At 32.2% G+C, this 20,319-nt stretch overlaps 1 protein-coding gene across 5 annotated transcripts; it reads right to left on the bottom strand.

The window, feature by feature from the left end:
- Positions 1–2,462: 2,462 nt before the first annotated feature.
- LOC106678202 (uncharacterized) lies at positions 2,463–19,807 on the bottom strand. 5 transcript variants are annotated; one of them, XM_067048979.1, is made up of 12 exons: positions 19,614–19,807; positions 19,308–19,427; positions 14,397–14,558; positions 12,647–12,809; positions 10,618–10,739; positions 9,321–9,562; positions 8,045–8,220; positions 5,940–6,190; positions 5,692–5,851; positions 4,340–4,467; positions 4,122–4,215; positions 2,463–2,622 (listed from the first exon to the last, which is right to left on the bottom strand). In XM_067048979.1, the coding sequence occupies exons 3-11, from the start codon at positions 14,497–14,499 to the stop codon at positions 4,169–4,171; spliced, it is 1,392 nt and encodes a 463-aa protein (XP_066905080.1). In that variant the 5' UTR covers positions 14,500–14,558; positions 19,308–19,427; positions 19,614–19,807; the 3' UTR covers positions 2,463–2,622; positions 4,122–4,168. The 5 variants fall into 5 exon arrangements, with proteins under 5 accessions (XP_066905080.1, XP_066905081.1, XP_014272078.1 ...); XM_067048980.1 differs by having other exon boundaries at positions 19,308–19,416; XM_014416592.3 differs by lacking the exon at positions 19,308–19,427.
- Between the last annotated feature and the right edge of the window lie 512 nt (positions 19,808–20,319).

Raw genomic sequence — 20,319 nt, 5'->3', positions numbered from 1 at the left:
TTGGGGGAGTGATTTATATTTTTTTACATACATTGTACGCTGACTACACAATGAATTAAATGTTACTTAATGAATACAAGGAGGAGTTTAAAAAGAACATGAATGAGGGACTGACTTGCTTGAGAAAGTGAAATAATAAAGTCAAAGTAAAGGTACCACAGGGGTGCTCTCCTTTATGTCATGCAATTTTCCTACATGTCTTTTATTGATTAACATCCGGGGACCTATTCAATTGATCAAATGCCCTTGTCTATCACGTTTAAGAAATAGGCATGAATAATCTCAATTTAATATGGGTGGTGCACAATTAGCCTAATATAAAATTGAACAAAAATTCATTTTAAAGCTATTAAATAAGTTATTTCAACTTATTTGTGTTCTATTCTGAGCGCGCACCCCAACCATCTTCTCCTCATATAATTTATCCACTTCTCATATAACTATATTCTCATCATTATAAATGTTACTTAGTTCTGTCAATTATTTAACATTTTTCCATAATAAATTACACAAACAATTTAGGCCTGGAATCGTGAGTTAGTACATTTATATTTCATGATACATAAATAATATATATTTACACATAACATGATAGCCCCAAATCAGGTAATTATTTGCCCAGCATTTGCTTCAGTAGAGTTCTTTGGTAAAATTTAGCTAAAAGTAAAAATATCATCGATCAGATACTTTAAAATGAATTTTTGTTCAATTTTATATTAGGCTAATTGTGCACCACCTATATTAAATTGAGACTATACATATCTATTTCTTAAACATGATAGACAAGGGCATTTGATCAATTGAATAGGTCCCCAGATGTTAATCAATAAAAGACATGTAGGAAAATTGCATGACATATAGGACAGCACCCAGTGGTACCTTTACTTTGACTTTATTATTTTACGTTTTCATGTAAGTCGGTTCCTCATTCATGTTCTTTTTAAACTCCTCCTTGTATTCATATAAGTAACATTTAATTCATTGTGTAGTCAGCGTACAATGTATGTAAAGTCATAAATATAGCCCCAAATCAGGTAATTATTTACTTCTGTAGAGTTCTTTGGTAAAATTTAGCTAAAAGTAAGAATATTATCGATCAGATACTTTATAATGAATTTTTGTTCAATTTTATATTAGGCTAATTTTGCATCACCCATATTAAATTGAGATTATAAATGCCTATTTATTAAACATGATGGATATGTCTATGTCTCTCTGTGTGACTGGTGAGTTGAAGAGTATATTGCAGGGCATGTTTCATATCTGAATGTAAAAGAAAGCATATAATAATTTCTGCCCAGGTAATTGGCAATATGTCGGCACTTTCTGGAATATCATGTATTTATGTTATGTACAATAGTAGTGCAAGTATTGATCCCTGTGGTACACCTGCTAAGATTGGTCTTGTTGAAGAGAAAAATCTGTCCTAATCAAATGAAGGAACCATCAAGTAGTACTACCTCATACTCAGCCTTGAGCTTAATGAGAAGCCCCTCATGCCAGACCTAATCAGAATCTTAGCCGACATTCAGAAACCATTAAAACTGTTAGCTTCATAGAAGCTGTCATGGCAATGGTTGAGGGCACACATCTACCCAAGATTTTCTTCATAGAAGGAAGGAGAGGGTTATCTACAAGTAACCAACCTATTCTGACAGAGGGGGGAGAGGGAGGGTCAACTTAATTTTCATTCCTAGGGGTAGTCACAAAATAACAGTCAGTCCCATAGAGTGGATTTGAAATGGCACTGCAGCAGTTACAAGGTTGGTAAGGTGATGCCTTAGCTCCCTCGGCTACAAATGCATAAATGTTTTTGGTGGACCTACCCTCCGCTCTCACCTATAGTGGTACATGTCTATGCTATTTCTGATACCACCCAACAGTAAGAGTTTAAAAAACATTTAATTTTAATGAAAGGTTAATGTGATAATTAATAAAAATAATAATAATTATTATTTTAAGGCATCCAACTGGCAAAACAATTATAAGTTTTCATTTTTGATTGTCCTATTTAAAAGTATTTTTCAAATATTGCAAAGAAGACTTTTATTTGTACTATCCTTTTACTTAAAACAAAGAGAACAACTTTTGTATCCCATCTTTGGACAAACAAACATTGGCCTATTGAGCAGTCATTGAGAAAATTAATAAGTTTTCTAACATTGCATCCAATTTATGTGCATTGCATTATCTTAATTATCGTTTAATTTAGCTTAAAAGCTAGCAACTAGAGCTTTGGGAGTTAAATTAAATGGAGTGATAGTTAACTGACTCAATGGTGCTTTTAACTTATGCAGACTACACTGCTATCAAGGCTAGGTTCCTTCAAACAATTACATAAAATTCAAAATCAGAGAAAAGACAAGTATAAAATAGACAAGTTTGAAAGTTCGAAACTAAGTATTTCTTAAATTTTGTTTTTAAAACTGAATAAAACATTAAGTAAACTTTGTTCTACTTACTCAATTCCATAGCCATTATACTTCAAATCAACATGGTTGGTTGAGAGTGGATCAGTGTTTTGAATCACCTTCAATGCTTTGTTAAAGAACTTGTTGACGAGATCTCTTAAATGATCAATACTCGGCAAATCAATTTTGTATAATGTTTGTCTGCAATTACCTGTAATCAATAGCCCTCTTTGACTGATTTGATGGAAAATATTATTGCGGTTGAATATTTTTTTTAAAATATTACCAAGTGACTTACTGCTTAAGACATTTTCATCTCCAAAACATGTGAAGTTACAAGTCAGTATCAAAAAGAAATAAAAAAAGAAATTTGTATTCATTTTAACTCTTCTAAAACATTTAATTTGTACAACTGATTTTTTGTAAATCTGAGAAGCTACTGCTCAAGGGGGATTATTAATTGTTAAGAGGCACTTGAGGTTGATAAGATATGCATGCTTCCCATTGTAATCTCAGTTGTGAACGTTTCATCCGTAGTATTGAGTTTGTTTGGTTGGCTGCACCTTTTTTAACAAAATATTTTTCATATTTGACTATTTCTTGAATATAGATAGATGAATACTGAATAAAACTAAATAGCTGAAATGTGGCATCACTGCTAATTAGGAATCTTTGTTGAGATTGTATGAAAGATTCATTGTCTAATGAGAAAAAAAGATAATAAAATATAATACATAATTTTTATAACAATATTGTCTCTTCACTTCCTAATTTAATTTGTCAGTAAATTGCTTTATATTGTGTTTGAAGTATGTATTTGGTTTTCAATTTTTATGACGAGCTTTCATAAAAACTGATTTTATGATGTAGAGAAAATCAAGTTTTTATTTGTCAGAAGTTATTGATTTTATTTTTATGGACAGTAATAAGTAAAAGTAATCTATGAGCATATGGTTTTATTAAACAAATAGTTGTTGTGACTGTGTTCATGGTAATTGTTGAATTGTAATCTGAAGTATTTATTTGGTTTTCAATTTTTATGACAAGCTTTCATAAAAACTGATTTTATGATGTAGAGAAAATCAAGTTTTTATTTGTCAGAAGTTATTTATTTTTATGCACAGTAATAAGTAAAAGTAATCTATGAGCATATGGTTTTATTAAACAAATATTTGTTGTGACTGTGTTCATGGTAATTGTTGAATAGTAATTTGTCAATGTCAATGGGAATTTGAAAGCTGAAGGAGTGCAGGATAAATAAAACTGAATAAATTGATATAATTTAAATAAATGGTATAAAGATAATAAAATTACAAGAAAATTTTGTTATTAATATGAAAAACATGTTACATTAATGTGAAAAATAAATTTTACAATTGTAGAAATAAGACTGCTCAGCACTAAATATTGTAGCTTAGGTGGCTTAAAGGTAAACAAATATTAAAAATTCATTTTTATGTTATTTCAATTAAAATTAAAAGTTTAAAATTTGGCTTCAATTCTTAGGTAGAAGAATAACAAAAACCCAGCATTTCTTTATTGTTTTGGTTAAAACAATACAATGTCAGCTGTCACAATAAATAAAGTACAAACTAATTGTTTTGTTCTATGTTGACAGATCACCAACATAAAAATAATCATTATATACAATCACAAAAAGATATTCATATAAGTATAAGAACCTCAATATGTCTGTTTATCAATACATACATGAACAGATGCCTTCCTGGTTGTATACATCTATTTAATCTCCACTCTTAGTGATTGTTTTTCGAACGCATGAATAAACACATGGTGCCAGTAGCTGACGATTAAGAATAAATAAAAAGATTAAAAAGTTAAATAAATTTAAATATTTTTTTAAAAATGTGATCTGAACTTAGTAATTCTATAGACAAATAAAATATGTTCTTTGAAGTTTAAATTACCTGCAAGAATAGCAGTTATTCCATAAAATGCTTTATCACAATGGTTGTCATAGAGTAATCCCATTATTTGATTTCCACCTGATGCACCTAATCTTCCAAATATTATTGTTACAGCACTGGCAGTAGATCTTAAAAATAATTCAATGAAATTAAAAATAATAGTAAAGAATTATAAGTGAAGAGGTATTATAAGTGAGTAATTAATTATAAATAAAAATAACATAACAATAACAGATAAAATACATTTTTAAAAAATGATTCTTACTGAATGTTTACTTGAACATAAAACCAGTACAAATAAATTTATCCATTATACCGTTGGCAAAAGGGTGGAAACATGTAATTCAAAAACCGGTTTAATTTACAGTCACTATAATTGTGGAGTTTCCTATCAAAAGTTGATATATTGACTTATGAAGAGTAAGGATTTTTTTGACAAATAAAAGTTCTACACCTAAAACTTATTCAATTTATTTCAAAATTTAAATTTTTCTCTGTCAAATAGACATTGAAAAGCAGCATTTTTAAATTAAAATTTAATGATTTATTATATTGATTGTTTGAGAGTGGTTTATTTTATTATTAACACAAACACAATTGATCCAACTTTTACTCTCAACATTTATTTCACAACACCTCTAACGTTTCGGCCCTCAGGCCATTCTCAAGGAGACAACCTCAAACAATGATGTCATTTATCTTTTAAAATGTTTCTTGCAGGCTAATAACAGTTCTGTTGTTAGTAATTAAATATAAACAATATTTGTGTGAAAAAGTTTTAAGTTTACACTATAAAAATTTTATATGACATGGGCAATTAGCCTGTAAGAAACATTTTAAACGATACATGACATCATTATTTATGGTGGCCTCCTTGAGAATGGCCTGAGAGCTGAAACATTGGAGGTGTTGTGTAATAAATGTTGAGAGTAAAAGTTTTAATTTATTATTAACACAAACCCAATTTTGTATTAATAATAAATTAAAATTTAACTTATCAACATGAGATTTGGTGCTCCCATAATAATTTTTTAAAAATAACTTTCAGAAAGTGGATATATTAATTTTAGAAAGAAAACTTCTCAATAACAGTTAGCTGTAGAGATAAAGAACAATTGATTGTTATTTTTTTTCTACTCAATAGTATTTGCTTTCAAGTACATACCATTTAAGCAAAAATCTTAATATAAAGAAAATTTAATTTTCTAACATAAGTTGTCTCACTTTGAAAAGTTGACAGTTATGTGGATTCACACTGTTGCCAAGAAATTTGAAGCTATAATCCCCAGAGTGACAATGTCTAAATTTATTTTTTAGTCTTGCTAAGAAACAAATATTATAATTATAATTACCTCACATAAGTTGGGTAGAAATCCATTATTAATGTCATTATTAGGGGAAATAAGACAGAAGTCATGATTGCAACACTTATAAGCGCTGCAATGATAAGATATTGCATGTTGAAGAATAACAGGGAGAAGCTCATTGCTGATGCAAGGTAAAGGAAACCAACTAAAAAAAATTGGGTTTGAGTAAATCTGTAATAAATTAAATTAATTGGGATCGCCATATTGTTCGCTAATAGAATTATTTTACTTACTCAAAATTACTTTCTTTCCAATCCTATCTGCAAAAAAGCTCACTAAAAGTCCTAAGGCACACTGTAGTATTCCAAGGATGATACCATATGAAAAAAAGTCATATTTAAGAACACAGTCATCTACATTTTCTACAGAGTTGACTGTAGTCATCATCATGTTACAGAGGGTCTCATCAAATACTCCATTAATTTCTATGTATTGATTCATCCTGCTCAATTGCTCCGGTAACCAAAGTATGTAAATATTGTACCTGAATGCAGTGTATGAAATTTTTTAGTCACATAAACAAAATAGTTTAAGAATAAGGAAATATAAATAAGTTTTCCCTACTTTAATATTTTTATTTTATTAGTGGATTATTTCTGAAAAAATGAAATGACATTTTAGAAAGTTTCAGGGTTTTATTACAGTACATGAGTCAGTTTAAACTAACATAAGTTATTAAAGCTCAACTTAGTTAATCAGTTGCTATTTATAAAGTTCGGAGTTGAAAAATAAAAACAAACTTTATTTCATGATTAACTAATCACATAGGCATATAAATGAAGATATTCCAGGTGTGGTTGGAATTAATATGATTTTATTTTTAGAAGAAATATGTATATATTTAAACTTCCAAAACCGTGGTTCTAGGTCTTGTGAAGTGGATAAAAAATAAACCCCTCCACCTTCCAAGGCCTGTTCAATACAGCCAATTATTTAATTATTTGCAGGGAAAACTGGAATATAAAAGTTAATTATACAAGATGTAATATTTTTTTTTTTTAATATTTATTTATTGCTATTTACAACTGTCCATTATAATACATTTAGTAAATCTGATCTAAGTTAAATTGGAGTGTTACAGACCTGTAGAGAAACTACCCATTGGTAGCACTCTAATGACATTTTACATTAGCTGGTCTCGTGGCCATCTTCTTTTCAGGCGCCTTGGGGGATTGTCAGGAATGGAAGAGGATGCAAGATTAGAAACTAAGGGGTTTGAGTGGTAAGAGAGTTTATAATGGAAGCAGCGATATCTGGTTCGGGCTAGATCGGTTACATAGGGAACATTAAGGTCTTTATGTATGATTTTATTTGTGACAAAGTAAGGAGCATTGAGGATTTTACGAAGGATTTTGGATTGTAATGATTGAATACGAGAGGAATTCGAAGGTATAGTGGAGCCCCAAAGCTCAACTCCATATGTCCAGATTGGCCTTATTACAGTCATGTAGATGTAATATTAAGGTGCATTTACACAAAAATATTATCAGTAAATCTTATTAACATTTTCATATCAAAAGTATGTATAGTTCAATAGTAAAATGTTATGAACATGTGTCGTAGCGGAGTAATTGTAGTGACATATTAATATCAGGTGTCATGCCCAGTGTAAATCCATCTCTAGTGACTGTAAGTATAGAAATAACCCTTTTACTTTGAGTTTTTTTTTAATATACCCAGAACACAAAATTACCATTGAAATAACAACACATAAAAGTTTTTCTAGATCAATCTCCATTTCATGCTGAATTTCGAGGAACAAGATCAAACGCAATAAATTGATTGATACGGAAATAATGTTTCGTATACAATAAATTCCTAACTAAGCTTCTCTTTTTTATACTTTTTGTTTTCTTTCATCCCTCCCCCTCGATTTTATTTACATTTGACGTTTCCATAATTATTTCCTTACTCTCATGCTTTTATTGATAAAAAAAATCATACAAATATACAAAATATTTTAATAAAACACTTATTTAATATATTGCTACTTTGCTTAAATAGTGACACATCTAAAATTTTTTTTTTTTAATTTTGTGTTTGACGTATTCCATGGATCGTACGGTAGACTGTGGTAACTTCGTTTCAACATTACTAGCTTTAGAACATTTTGCTGGGGGCACCAGTAGAGAAACAGGCTACGATAATATCTTTGGTATTGGTATAATTAAAAAAATAAATCAAAACATTTTTTTTTTCTGAAATGTGCCACTGTTCAAGAAAATCAAGCAAAAAGTTGGTGCCGTCAGTATGTATGAAGTTAAGACAAGGACATATCCGAGTTCAATGAGGACAGTTTTTCTCGCTTTAGCTTATTATTAACATTTACTATACTCACACTCCAAGTTGGGTGAAAAGCAGAACACATGACATTAAGGAGTAAATAATGTATTTTCTGCTGAATAGTAATATCATTCGAGATATCATTTGCTTCAATGTGCTCCAAAAGAGGTTAGACTCATCTTTCAAACCTGCATAATCCCTATCTATTAAGTCCAATGTTACATTGAAAACCTAAATTAAATACAAATTAATTACTATTTTCAATGTCAAGAATCAAGAATGTCAATCATCAACAAAATTGAAAGCAGAATGTATGTAACATTTTTATAAAACCAGTTCATAATGAAACAGTTTAAACTGTAAGGACAATTATTGTGTGGATAAATAACATATACACATATCGCTGCTTTGCTTAATTTAGGCACAATTAATAAAAAAGTACATATTTTTTTGGATTTGTTACTTAACGTGTTCCAAAGATTGTGTAGTTTTACCATACAAAGGGAAGACTTTTCATTTTATCTATTTTTGTAACAGATGTATATTGAAGTAACAAACTCAAATATTTCATTAACAACTGCGTAGGATTAGTCGTTTCATTATTTTGAAGAGGTTCATACACTACCTTCAATAGTAACATATTTTGCTTTGCGACAATTTGGAAGCATTTTTTTTTTCATGACAATGACATAATCGGACCTGAACTTGTTTTTGAACTTGACGATTTTCAAGTTGAATGATACCATGACATGTCTTGTCATGTATGGCATGAGATTAAGGTGAAGCGGAGCTGGGGGTTAATGTGATTGGTAGTTCTGTGCTGAGATTCATAGATACAAAGTAAAGACAACAAATGACGGAATTGATTTTATTTTTTTACAGTAATAATTGTGCTGGCCCGCAAAAAAATCGATTTATGATAAACCTATGTCAGTAGGCAATATCTAAATTTCATATCAATTCCTTTACGAAAAATTTCTGATCAAGTCACACTCAAAATGAAGCAGCTAACATTCACACTTTCATAGAAAGAGAGGGGAAACCAACTTTGAACATACACCTGACTACTTCGTCTCCATCATTCATGCAGCCGAAAAGAATAGAATAAAGTTTGAAGTTAATATATGAATGAATGTTAGAATTAGCTTCTATATAAGATGTGCCAATATTCAATTAAAGCAGTGATATAATTTTATTTACATTTAAATTAATGACTTAAAAACCAATTTTGAAAAAAAAAGTAAAAGTGAACGATTGCCTGAGCAAATTTTAAATAATTACTCCTATATTTAGTATGATATTCGTTTTTACTTTTGCTTGAAGTTACTTACTGGATACTCATCTTTTCTTTTTTTCTGGTTTACAGCATAAATGTTTTTCAGAACTTCCAATGTTCTTTCTTTATGACCCTGGATGAGGAGGAATTTCGGTGTCTCTGGTATTCTCCACAGAAGAATAAGTGCTAATAAATTTGGTATAGTTGAAAGGAGTAAAAAGAGCCGCCACGAAGAAAAAGTAAGAATTTTGAAAATGGGAATTTCAATGTCCAACGGCATTATCAGCAAGGCCATAGCTAGAATAATAATACATTTTTAGAATTAACTCTGTAATAATTTTAATAATACTATTTGAATTTCTACCAAAAAGAACAGAAGTTTGTTTATTATTTCGATTAATTAACTCAGTCCATGTTTTGCCCTTAATGTGAAAAAGATTTTTCATTTATACCTAATTGGGAATCTCCAAGTTGTGTTTTCCTCTCTTGTGGGCCTTACATGGTTATTGTAAGAGAGACTTTTTTTTTTTTTTTTTTTTACAATTGATTATGGAGGGGCATAGTTTAACCCCCAACTATAATAAATAATAACGAAAAATTAAGATAAAATAATAATTCTTAATAAAAGATAAAAGTAAAGTTAATAACAAAAACAATGACAGTTATTGATTTAACAAAATAAATAATTGACTTCTAATGAAAAAAAAAAGAAAATGAATTTAAGAAAAAGATGAAGAGAGAGAGAGAGAGAGAGAGAGAGAAGAAATTAAGATAAAATACAATTTGAGTGGTAATAACAGAAATGATAAATATAGAATTTATAACAGGATGTCCTACAGCAGCCTGGCTTCAGTCTTCTAGTTGTGGTTGGATTTCCCAAGTTCTTGGTCACTACTCCTTTAACTGTATGTAGCTTGCAGTGGAACTTCATGAACCTTTTTTTGATGTAAGCCTCTATTGTCTCTATTTGTAATTCCCGATGCAATTTGGTGATTATTATGTTATGATGAAATGGTATATTCACATGCTTTTATACTTGCACCATCTCAAACAAGTCCATGTACCCTTTAGGTATTAATAAAAAAAAATGCATTACACTATATGTACAGCTGAAACAATTTATTTTTTTTAGACTTATGACAGACATCTTGATGCAGGAGCGTATCGAAACTTATTAAATCAAGTATCTGTATAATTCCTCAGCGGTACTGAAAAAATAACTCACGGCACAAGATGAAACCAAAGATGGAAAAAATAATTATATATACGTATCTATTTAAAACTAAATTAAGATAGTAATTATAGCTATAGTTCTGTAATGAAGTTTAAATAAATAAAATAAAGTTTAATACCTGGTAGATATATGTTTGATAAAGTAGCAGCAGTAGAACAAATAATGAGAGCTCTTGTACGAAAATGTATTGGACAAAATTCACTTACTAGTACATAGACTGGAGTAATAGCTCCTGTTAGTCTGAAACAAGATGCGAATATATTTGTACATAATTTCAGAAAATGTATTTTATCTAATTAAAGACATTATTTCAATAAATATGAGAAAGTAGATTTTTCTGTAAATGGGTGTTGTAGATGAATAGGGGTTCACGGTAGCAGCGTGGTAACGCGCCAGTCTTCCAACCTGAAGGTTACGAGATCGAGTCCCCGACCCTACCCGGGATTTTTCAAGCATATAAATTTGCAATACTCACTCACAACCTCCCCCCGGACATTTGTGAGGCCCGTAAGCCAATGGGTGGCACTCACAAAAATAGGCGTGGGAGTGACGGCCCCACCTCGTCATGAGACGCGTGATGTATTTCCTACATACATTGCGCGAGGCCTTGGACCTCTATGGTCTGTCGCGCCAATAATAATAATAATAATAATAGATGAATACTTGAGTATAATAAGTAAATAGACAACATGTTAAAAGTATTTTTTAATATGTAGCGGATCTGGCCCTAACCAGATATTAATTATTCATTTATAAACTCCCTAACCATCCAAACCCTCATGTTTCTGCCTATGCTTCCAGTTCGATACTTGATAATAATCCTGGACATCTGAAAAGATTACCTCGAGACTTTTCGTTGTAGGAACGTTATCGGAGTGCTGTTAATATATTTATTCTTAAACATGTAATGTCACTATACCTCAATCACACTTGTTTGTTGTATTTTTATTTTAAATTGAGTAGTACATTTCAATTAATAAAGTTTTTCTAAAAGAAAGTATCTAAGTAGAACAAATATTTCACTAAATGGGAAAATGGAGATAAATGTCTAACAAATCTGGACGAAATTTAACAAATTTCAACCAAAAACGGTGTAACACCAAGGTTTTCGGTAGAAAAACTCACTTTGGCTTGAAAACTAGTGAATAACATTGTTATTTATTTCGTTCTATATCAGTGTACTAGATGAATGAATGAATAGAAAACGAGCCGTATTTTTAAAATAAACCAAAAAAAAAAAAAATTCGAAGACAAACACATTAATGTGCATCTCATTGGCAAGAGGAAGAAGTCTTTACCGACTTCAGATGTATGATTCTTTCAGGTACAATTATGCCATAATCATTCCTCTTAATGTTAATTAATATGCGATTATCATCAATCTTTTCTTATAAGTTACAACATTAGTTAGCGATGTGAAAAAAAAAGTTTAAGTAATGAATTAAGACCAAAACGTTTCTGGACGTCTCACTAAAATATTGTAAACAACTCACTCAATAAAAGATTGTCGGCTGAGTTATTTCAAAATTTAATAAGAAACTAATAGACTCAGTTAGTCAAAATAGAAGGATCTATCTGCATAATTCACATTCTCATTCACTTCAGGAAATTTTGTAGCACAAATGAAAAATGCCTAATTTCAATAAAACAAGGTATTTAATTTATTAAAATATAATGTATGACTACAAATTACAATTAAGAATTTTTTTTTTAAATTAGTAGTTTCTATGTTTACTAATTAGTCAATGTGAGTTTTGCAGTTAGACCGTTTAATTAAACTAAACCATGAACCAAGGCTCAAGGGCATGATTTTACCAGGAGCTCCCATTCATCCCATTACCAATGGTTGAAAAAATTCGAACATAAAACCGGCTTGTATATTTTCTTACAAGTTCAACTGGAACTCAGATGAGAAATTTGAAACACGTCATACCTAAAGGTTTCAGAATTATTGAATACCGAATAACATAATTATAAAATAAAGTTTAATAATGATATAATTAGATAACTCCATAAAAACTTTTGAAAAATGCTTATACCTACCTAGCTGTAACATCAGCTTTGTCAGTAGCATTTCATTTCTGTATCTGTATCAATGTAGTTGATTAATTACTTAAATAACAATAATTTTACGAACAAATACTTACGCGAAACCATTAATAAAGTTTATTATCATGAGGGATGTAGTGTCAGGAGCAAAACTGTTGAGGATCATGAGAAGGACGCATACAGCCTGCCCCATTAAGGAAATTCGTACCCTTCCAAATGCATCCGACAAGATTCCAGAAAATGGTCCAGAAAACAGCATCCCTTGAAAATTGTAATTTAAAATGCTACAATGTAATTTCAATAATTATCTATATAAAATTAATTAGCTCCAAAAACATATTTGGAATAATACTTATTGTTGGATAAGAGTAGCAGGAATATACGAGTTAATGAGTTTAATTTCATGAGAAAATAATAGAAATTGAGATAGAAAAAACATTTTATACGGTGTGATGTAAAAATACATAAAATGGTTAGAACATCTGATGCGGATGACGGAAGTAAGAGTGAACACTAGGAAGTGTTCGGGTGAGGAAAAAATTGATGGAAGTAGAGGACGTGGTCGACCAAAAATGATAGGTAGTAAAAAAATGGAGGAATATATGATAAGACCAACGGGTCTTAGAAAAAAAAGGAAGGATAACAGAAAATATAGATTAAGGAAACCTACTACAATAGATGAATATCATATTAGAAAAAATAGTAATAAAGAAACAAAAACAAAATAAAATAAATTTATTTCTACACCGGCGACAAAGGCAGTAGCGTAATTTACAAGTAGATCGCATACTTCGCCTTGCGAAACTATCAGTGAATGTCTCTGTCCAATTCATAAACATTACCTCCCTTCCTCCCCCAGATTCGATTCATTTTGCACCAATTATTCACCTTTACTTGAAAAATGAATTTTATGTTTTATCACTATTTCTGATTTCATACTATGAAAGTATACACATTTTTTTACCTTTATTTTTGTATTGGCCATTTTGTAGAACAAAAAATACGGTGGAAGTGCATTTTTCCACTTCTGTATAGTAATATATATTAATCCACGCTTAACACATAAAAACATTTCTGGAGGTTCCTGAAATGGTTAATAAGCAGCTAATTAGTTTGATAAAGTAAAGGCCAACGAAATTTTTGAGGGACACTCTATGACCCCAGTTCTACAGATCAGTTCTTGAGTATGAATTACTATACTATATTATTTATACATACGTCTCAGTTCTCTTTTCATATATAGTAAATAAAGTTTATCTTACACAACCCTTGAATTTCGGTCACTGGCGATAAAATGACCTAAAATTTCATATTTTGTGATTTCATTAGACTAATTCAATGCTTAGTAATTGTTTTAGGACTGCTAGGAATGTGTTTCCATGTTAACTGTGGACTCGTACAAACTATATCTCTGTTTAGGACAATGGATTAGGATTTTTTTTTGGCTGCAACGGTTTACATTTCACGACTTATTATTAATTGAGCGAATCAATAAGTACATAAGTACAAAATAAAATAAAAGTAAGAAAATTAAAACCATTACGACAGAGCTAACATAAAAAAAGTTAATACTGAATTTTAAACAAACCGCATTGGCAGTTTTATGTATTAAGAATATAGACGAATGAGAATTGATAGTAGTATGAAAGTTACTCTATAGATTAATTTTATTAATATTTACAATTAAAATCTAGGAATAATGTAAAATGTTTTAAACTATTATGACAGTTATTACTTAAGTGGTTGGTATGCAAAGTATTTTTCAATTTTGGAATTTGATGGAATAATAAGTATAATATTAAGAATAATAAGTTTATAATTATATTATTACAATATTTTAAGCAATACCTGCAAACGTTATAGAAGTCAGAGTTCCCTTTTCAGAACTTGTAAGATGTAAATCGCATCTTGCAACGGGGAGTATCATTGACATTCCTTGAATATTCAACATACCCCCAAAAAGTATCAAACTAGATGTTAACAGCACGTACGTGGTGTAGCGTCCGGTTCCTGAAGAAAAAGAGTTAAATATACAAATATAATAATATTTATAAATAAATATTTAAATAAGACAGTATAGTTTCCTAAATTAGTGAACAAGAAATAAACAGCATAGATACTGATGGGATCTTAGTAAGCTAAATCAACGGAGTTTCAATTTCAATTTATTATTTAGATTCTGAGATTGATAATCTTAAAAGACGGTTGCTGCTCTTCTAGCCACCAGGTACTTCGTCTGCTAAATTAGCGCCGTTCTTATCTTACCTTTGAAACATTTATTAAAAACAAGTTAACATCGAGTAACATTGAAAAAGTGGCTAAAATTGATAAAAAAAATATCTAAACACTATTGCCTAAAGAAAACAAATTTCTTAAAGATTTTTTAAACATTTATGGAATCAGCCTTTAAAAACCTATGATGAAAAAACTACAATTTATGAAAAAAAATCAGCCCTAATTTATGAACTCAGGCTTAAAAAAAAAAACTGTGATACAAAAGACTTCAGTTCAAAAATGTTATACAGTATGGTTTAAGATAGAGTGCCTCATTTATAAACAACTTCACTAATATATTTAAGGAGATATTCGCTAAGGTCCAGTCTCTCAGGAAAGCTAGGATTGTGAGATAAAATTATTTCTATTTTGTGTTTTTTTTACTTAATTTATTTTTAGTTTGACGTTTTAGTTTTTCAAGTATTATATTCATTATTACGACATGTCACAATGATTATATTCACGCCGTTTTTCAATTTCAGGCTCTTTTTTAATATTGCTCTTTTTAACTATCTTAAGTCTCCTCTTTCCGTTTAAAGCAAATATTTCAAAAGTGATAAGGACCCTCACTCGGGGTCTTAGTGGGGCGGGTATAACTGATAACCATATTTAGTGATACAGTAATAAGTGGCACCTCTACCTCTCTACCACCACCAATTAGCATGACTGAAACATTAGTTACTTCAATGGATGGGGTAGTAGGGGTAGAGTCTACCCAGGCAATGGCTAACTAAGTGCAGACAGATGTGGTTCAACCCCTGGCTGGATCTAGTGTCATGTCGTCCTCTACTTCCGATATAGGAGTTATGTAATAGGAGTAAATGACCGGAGGCCGGAAGATGGCCAAACCTGGCATGTTGCCAGCGGGAGGAAGCTTTCGACCTCGACGTACACTCGAACAGAAGTTTAAAGGGTTTGCAGACGACACCTTCTATGATGTATTCAGAAAAGAAAAAAGAAGAAGAGCCGAAGTGCCCACAGAGACCAAACTCAGGCCTCCACCACCGATAATTATATCTTCTGCGGTCTCGCAGATCTCAGTGAGAGAGTTGTTGGTAACAATTGGAGTGACCCGGATCACCACCAACAACTCTACCACCGAAACTCGTCTCTATCTAGAGGCTGAACATGATACTGCCGTTAACCTCTTTAGGTAGCACAGTAACGTTACATTTCATACCTTTGCGCCGAGGGACACCAAACGTTTAAAGAAATTTGTCCTACACGGATTCGGCTTCGACCGCCCATTTGAATCAAACGTCGCTGATCTTAAATTACGCGTCTCGGATTCACAATGGATAGAAGACTGATGAGGAGGGATGGCAATCAAGTCAAGGCAAATTCAAATTACAACAGATGCGTCTGTGCCAATTGAAAATATAAGGGCTCTGAAGGCCATAGACTACGTACGCTTCCGCATATCAAAATTTAAGGAGGATGGTGGTACAGTGAACTGCCTAGAGTTCGGATACACCATGAAATACTATGGTCGAGTTGTCGCCTGCCTCTAGTGTGGTGGGGAACATCAATACGAGCGCTGTCCGAAAAAGACAACCCCTTCTCATTCAGCCGCGGCTCCCTCCTAGAGTTTTGGGACCGAAGAAATAAAATAGTGAACTTATTTGACATATGGTTGCTTTCTGGAAACATGCTATAATTAGTAAGCTAATGGTAGAGAAAGATGGTGGTTTCCAAAAAATTGTGGTTCGTCTTCCAAAAGGGTTTCTACCATCAGTTTGCAACGGACGAATGTCCTGTCTATTTCAATGTGTTCATCATGCCACAGCCATTATTCAACATTCTACAGATCTGGTCATTCTTCACGCCTGGTTATCGTCGTTATTTTACGTTTTCTTTGCCTAGTTTGTATATAACCTCCATGTTTTATTGCGCTAGAAGATCCTTCCAGCGAGATATCCTGGCTGACGATTCCTTCAGCTTTCCCACCCACTGGAATGGTCTGTTGTCAGTTTATACCTTGAACCTTCTGCCGAACACATATGGTCTAAAGTGATCGACGGCCCACACTATTCTCAGGAGTTTTCGCTCACTTGCGCTGTATATGCTTTCCGTCTCTGTAAGGTTCATGCCGGCGTACGCCGCTTGGCGCTCTTCCCCTTCGCCCTCCTGAGATAGAACCGCTGCTAGCGCACACTAACTCGGTTATCGTGAATTGCCGATTTAAATCCGGAAAAGCGAGTACCGGCTTTTGCTGCAATCTCTCCATGCACCGACTGACATTGTCCTCCATCATCGGGGTGACGATCATCTTCCTACCTTTCTTGAGTAGGTTGTGGAGTGAAACGACATACGCTACCATTTTTGGTACAAACCTCCTGTAATAATTTAGAGTCCCCAACAACCTCCGAATTCCTTTTATGTCACTAGGTACTGTCATTTTCTGGATTGCTGAAACTTTATCTGGGTCTGGTTTAACTCCCTCCATCCCCACTTGCGGTCCTCCCGCCGACCATTGTTTGCTTGGCTCCTTTTATTTTCTATGTGACTAGCTCTCTCTCTTCTACCATCTCTCCTTTTCCAAGGGTTTGGCATGATTCTTGGCTGATGATATTCCATTCGAGTCCACCCCGGCTCCTCTACTTCCATTTGGGCCTCCACCTCTCTAGCGCTTGTATTTGTAAGATCTTGAGCAATTCCCACAAACGAGCGCTCTCTCGGAAATCCCTCCTTCTTCCCCACCTCTTTCGCTAATTAAATCTTTAGTATCGTGGAGCAGTCTGTCTTAGCTGGGTTCATGATGATATTTAAATTACCCAGCCGTTGAACAATCTCTTTGCAGACTACATGTTTTGGGGTTCATACTGTTGCTGTTGCTGGCGATCTCGTAGAGTTGCTCCGGACATTCGAGGTCTATGAGCTTACGACATAAAATGCCGTGAGACACAGAATCGAATACCTTTGTACAATCTGTGGAGATCATGGCCATCAGTAGCATGGTTCCGATTGAAGCTGGAGTTCACCTCATGCTGGAGCTTCATCAGATGGTGTTCTGTGCTGATGTGAGCCTGAAAGCCGGTCTGCTCGTAAGGTATAACGGAGTGTTCATCACAGAATTCCCGAAGATAATTCAGGATGATCTTTTTGTATAACTTAGCGAGATGAGGTAGCAGACTTATGGGCCTGCAATGGTCGGCATCGAGCACTGACTTCTTCGGCTTGTGGAGTGGAAACATGATGGCATGTTTCCATTTGTCGAGGAAGTATCTCAACCTCAAGCACGAATTGTACAGGCTGGTGAGCTGAGCAATTCCTTTCCATGGTAGATTCTGCAGGACGGTCTGTATTCCATCATGCCCGGGGGCCTGGTTTCCATGACATCGACTCAAGATGGCCTTCAGTTGTTTAGGTGAGACAAACATGTTGTCACAGGCAATTTGCGGTGTCGAAAGCAGAGCCCCTGTCCGCACTTCAATATTCCACTGGTAATGCCCAGTCATGAGTTGGTGCTTGTCATGCAGGCATGGAAGTTTAGACAAGACTTTTACTGTGTTTCGTAAATATATACATCTTCGTTCACCTTGAAATAATCGTCGATGACATTGAAATAACAGGTGACTAAGGCTGTAACTTATATAAAATTGATACTATTTCAAAAACGTATATAGCAGCATTTTTAGTTAGTGGCATCGTTTTCAGTAATCTTAGGTTATATCCAAGCTAATCATTTTTGTTTGGTTAATTTTATTTTTTCACCAAAAATTTTTTTTTACTTAATGAAATCATTTTTGTTACACAAAAAAAGTAGTATCCAACAATGTTCAAAAGAAAATTTCTTATGTTTTTAAAACACAAACATGTTATTTCAATTTTCTCGATTTGCACTTGTTTTATTTAAAACTGATCGTTTCGTGGACTCTTCATTTGATTGAGTTTCTATTTGTTAGGTATTGTGTTTAAAAATCAAATTTTGATATCATAAATTCTATTTTATTGATTTATTTAAATCTAGCTATTTGGTATATTCATACATTCGCAAAATTAAAGCTGCAAAAAATGCTGTAAATTTTATTCATATCTCTAGACGCAAACAAGATAGATAGTCCTTGTAAATCTCATAATAAAATAGAATAAATATTGTAGAGTAGTGTCGGTGAAATAATATTTAACCATTAACCGTTTATTAACTTGAGTTTTTGGGTATAAGGAATGATATGGTACAAGTTTATTTTGAATTAATCTCTAAACTAGGCGGTGGGGAGAACCATCGGCTAACCTCCACCGAGGGTGCAGGTTCTAAGAGGACGCAAAATTGACAATGAAATAATTTTCCTATTCAATATTAACCAAAAAATTACCAATTTCAAATTGAGTTTTATATTTACTTTGATAATAACAATGTTTTATATTAAAAAAATAAGTAAATTTTTAATAGAAATTCTAAAATAATTTCAGACCCCTCGGTATAGTAGGACGTGATAAATTCCCTAACCAAGAATGCTTCTAATCTTGCTTCTCCTTCATTACCTGATAATCCTCCTAGGGCGTCTGAAAAGAAGGTGGCTGGAGATCTACTCTAGAAATGTTATTGAAGGACTATCAATGGGTAAATTCTCCATAAGTCTGTATCATGTCACTGTAATATAACTGAAATCACATTTACTTGTATATATTTTTAATAAATTTGTAAATCACAATAAATAAATTCTAAAAAAAATATATATGTTTAATGATTAACAACTATCCTGTGTTAACTTTATGACATGTATTTATTTTCTCCGTAATAATACCACAATTGTTAAATATTTCTAATTAATTAATAAAATGTATTACCTGTCAAGCTCAAAGCCTCTTCTAGGGTAACGTCAATTTTCTTCTGTTCTTGGACCATGACTTCCAATTTCAATCCAATTTTTTACACTCAACGTTAGTCTTGGGTTGAAAATAATATGAATATAAAGGTTAGACAACCACAATTTCAAAGTTCAATTAAAGTAACTACATGACTAACAGTAACTACCAAAAGCCAATGGCGACTGAGGAAGAGATGTATGTTACGCTCATATATATTTATTACCTAATGTGTACAATATCAATCTAGGTTTGTATATATTGTATAACTTGTAAAAGAGGACAGACTAATGGAAAATAAATCATAGCAATGCAAGAAGGGTAATGTATATGGTTGTTTATTCAATACACATTGAATAACTCATTGCTGTACAATTTACTAATCAACCCCATACGGATTATATTATTTTTTTAAGTGGTGGAGCCCTTAGCATTTATATTATTTAATTATATTTTGTAAAATTTTATTTCCGAATTGCCATTAAATAATAATAATAATAATAATGTGAACTGCTAAAACCCATAAAGGATCAGAGTTTTGGGAGGTCAAGTCCTCCACTGAGGACCTATACATTCCCAGAGTGGGGATTTCAAGATTCATTCCTAGTGACCGCCGTGAAATAAATTTTGAAATAACCCAGGTGGAATTCGAACCCAACAACCTTCTATACTGAGCGTTCTGAGACTC

Source organism: Halyomorpha halys, unplaced genomic scaffold (assembly GCF_000696795.3).
Source record: "Halyomorpha halys isolate HHAL.00 unplaced genomic scaffold, Hhal_1.1 Scaffold128.1, whole genome shotgun sequence".
Lineage (NCBI taxonomy): Eukaryota > Metazoa > Arthropoda > Insecta > Hemiptera > Pentatomidae > Halyomorpha > Halyomorpha halys.
This window is presented reverse-complemented; position numbering and strand designations above follow the sequence as displayed.

Bases quoted from the DNA above. Each gene is read 5' to 3' on its own strand.
- LOC106678202 (XM_014416592.3), bottom strand. From the start codon at position 19,671: ATGGTCCAAGAACAGAAGAAAATTGACGTTACCCTAGAAGAGGCTTTG. The intron at 4,468-5,691 runs GTAATTATAATT...ATTATTTTTAAG, and splicing joins TTCTACCCAACTTATGTGAG to ATCTACTGCCAGTGCTGTAA. The intron at 4,216-4,339 runs GTAATTTAAACT...CTTAATCGTCAG, and splicing joins AATAACTGCTATTCTTGCAG to CTACTGGCACCATGTGTTTA.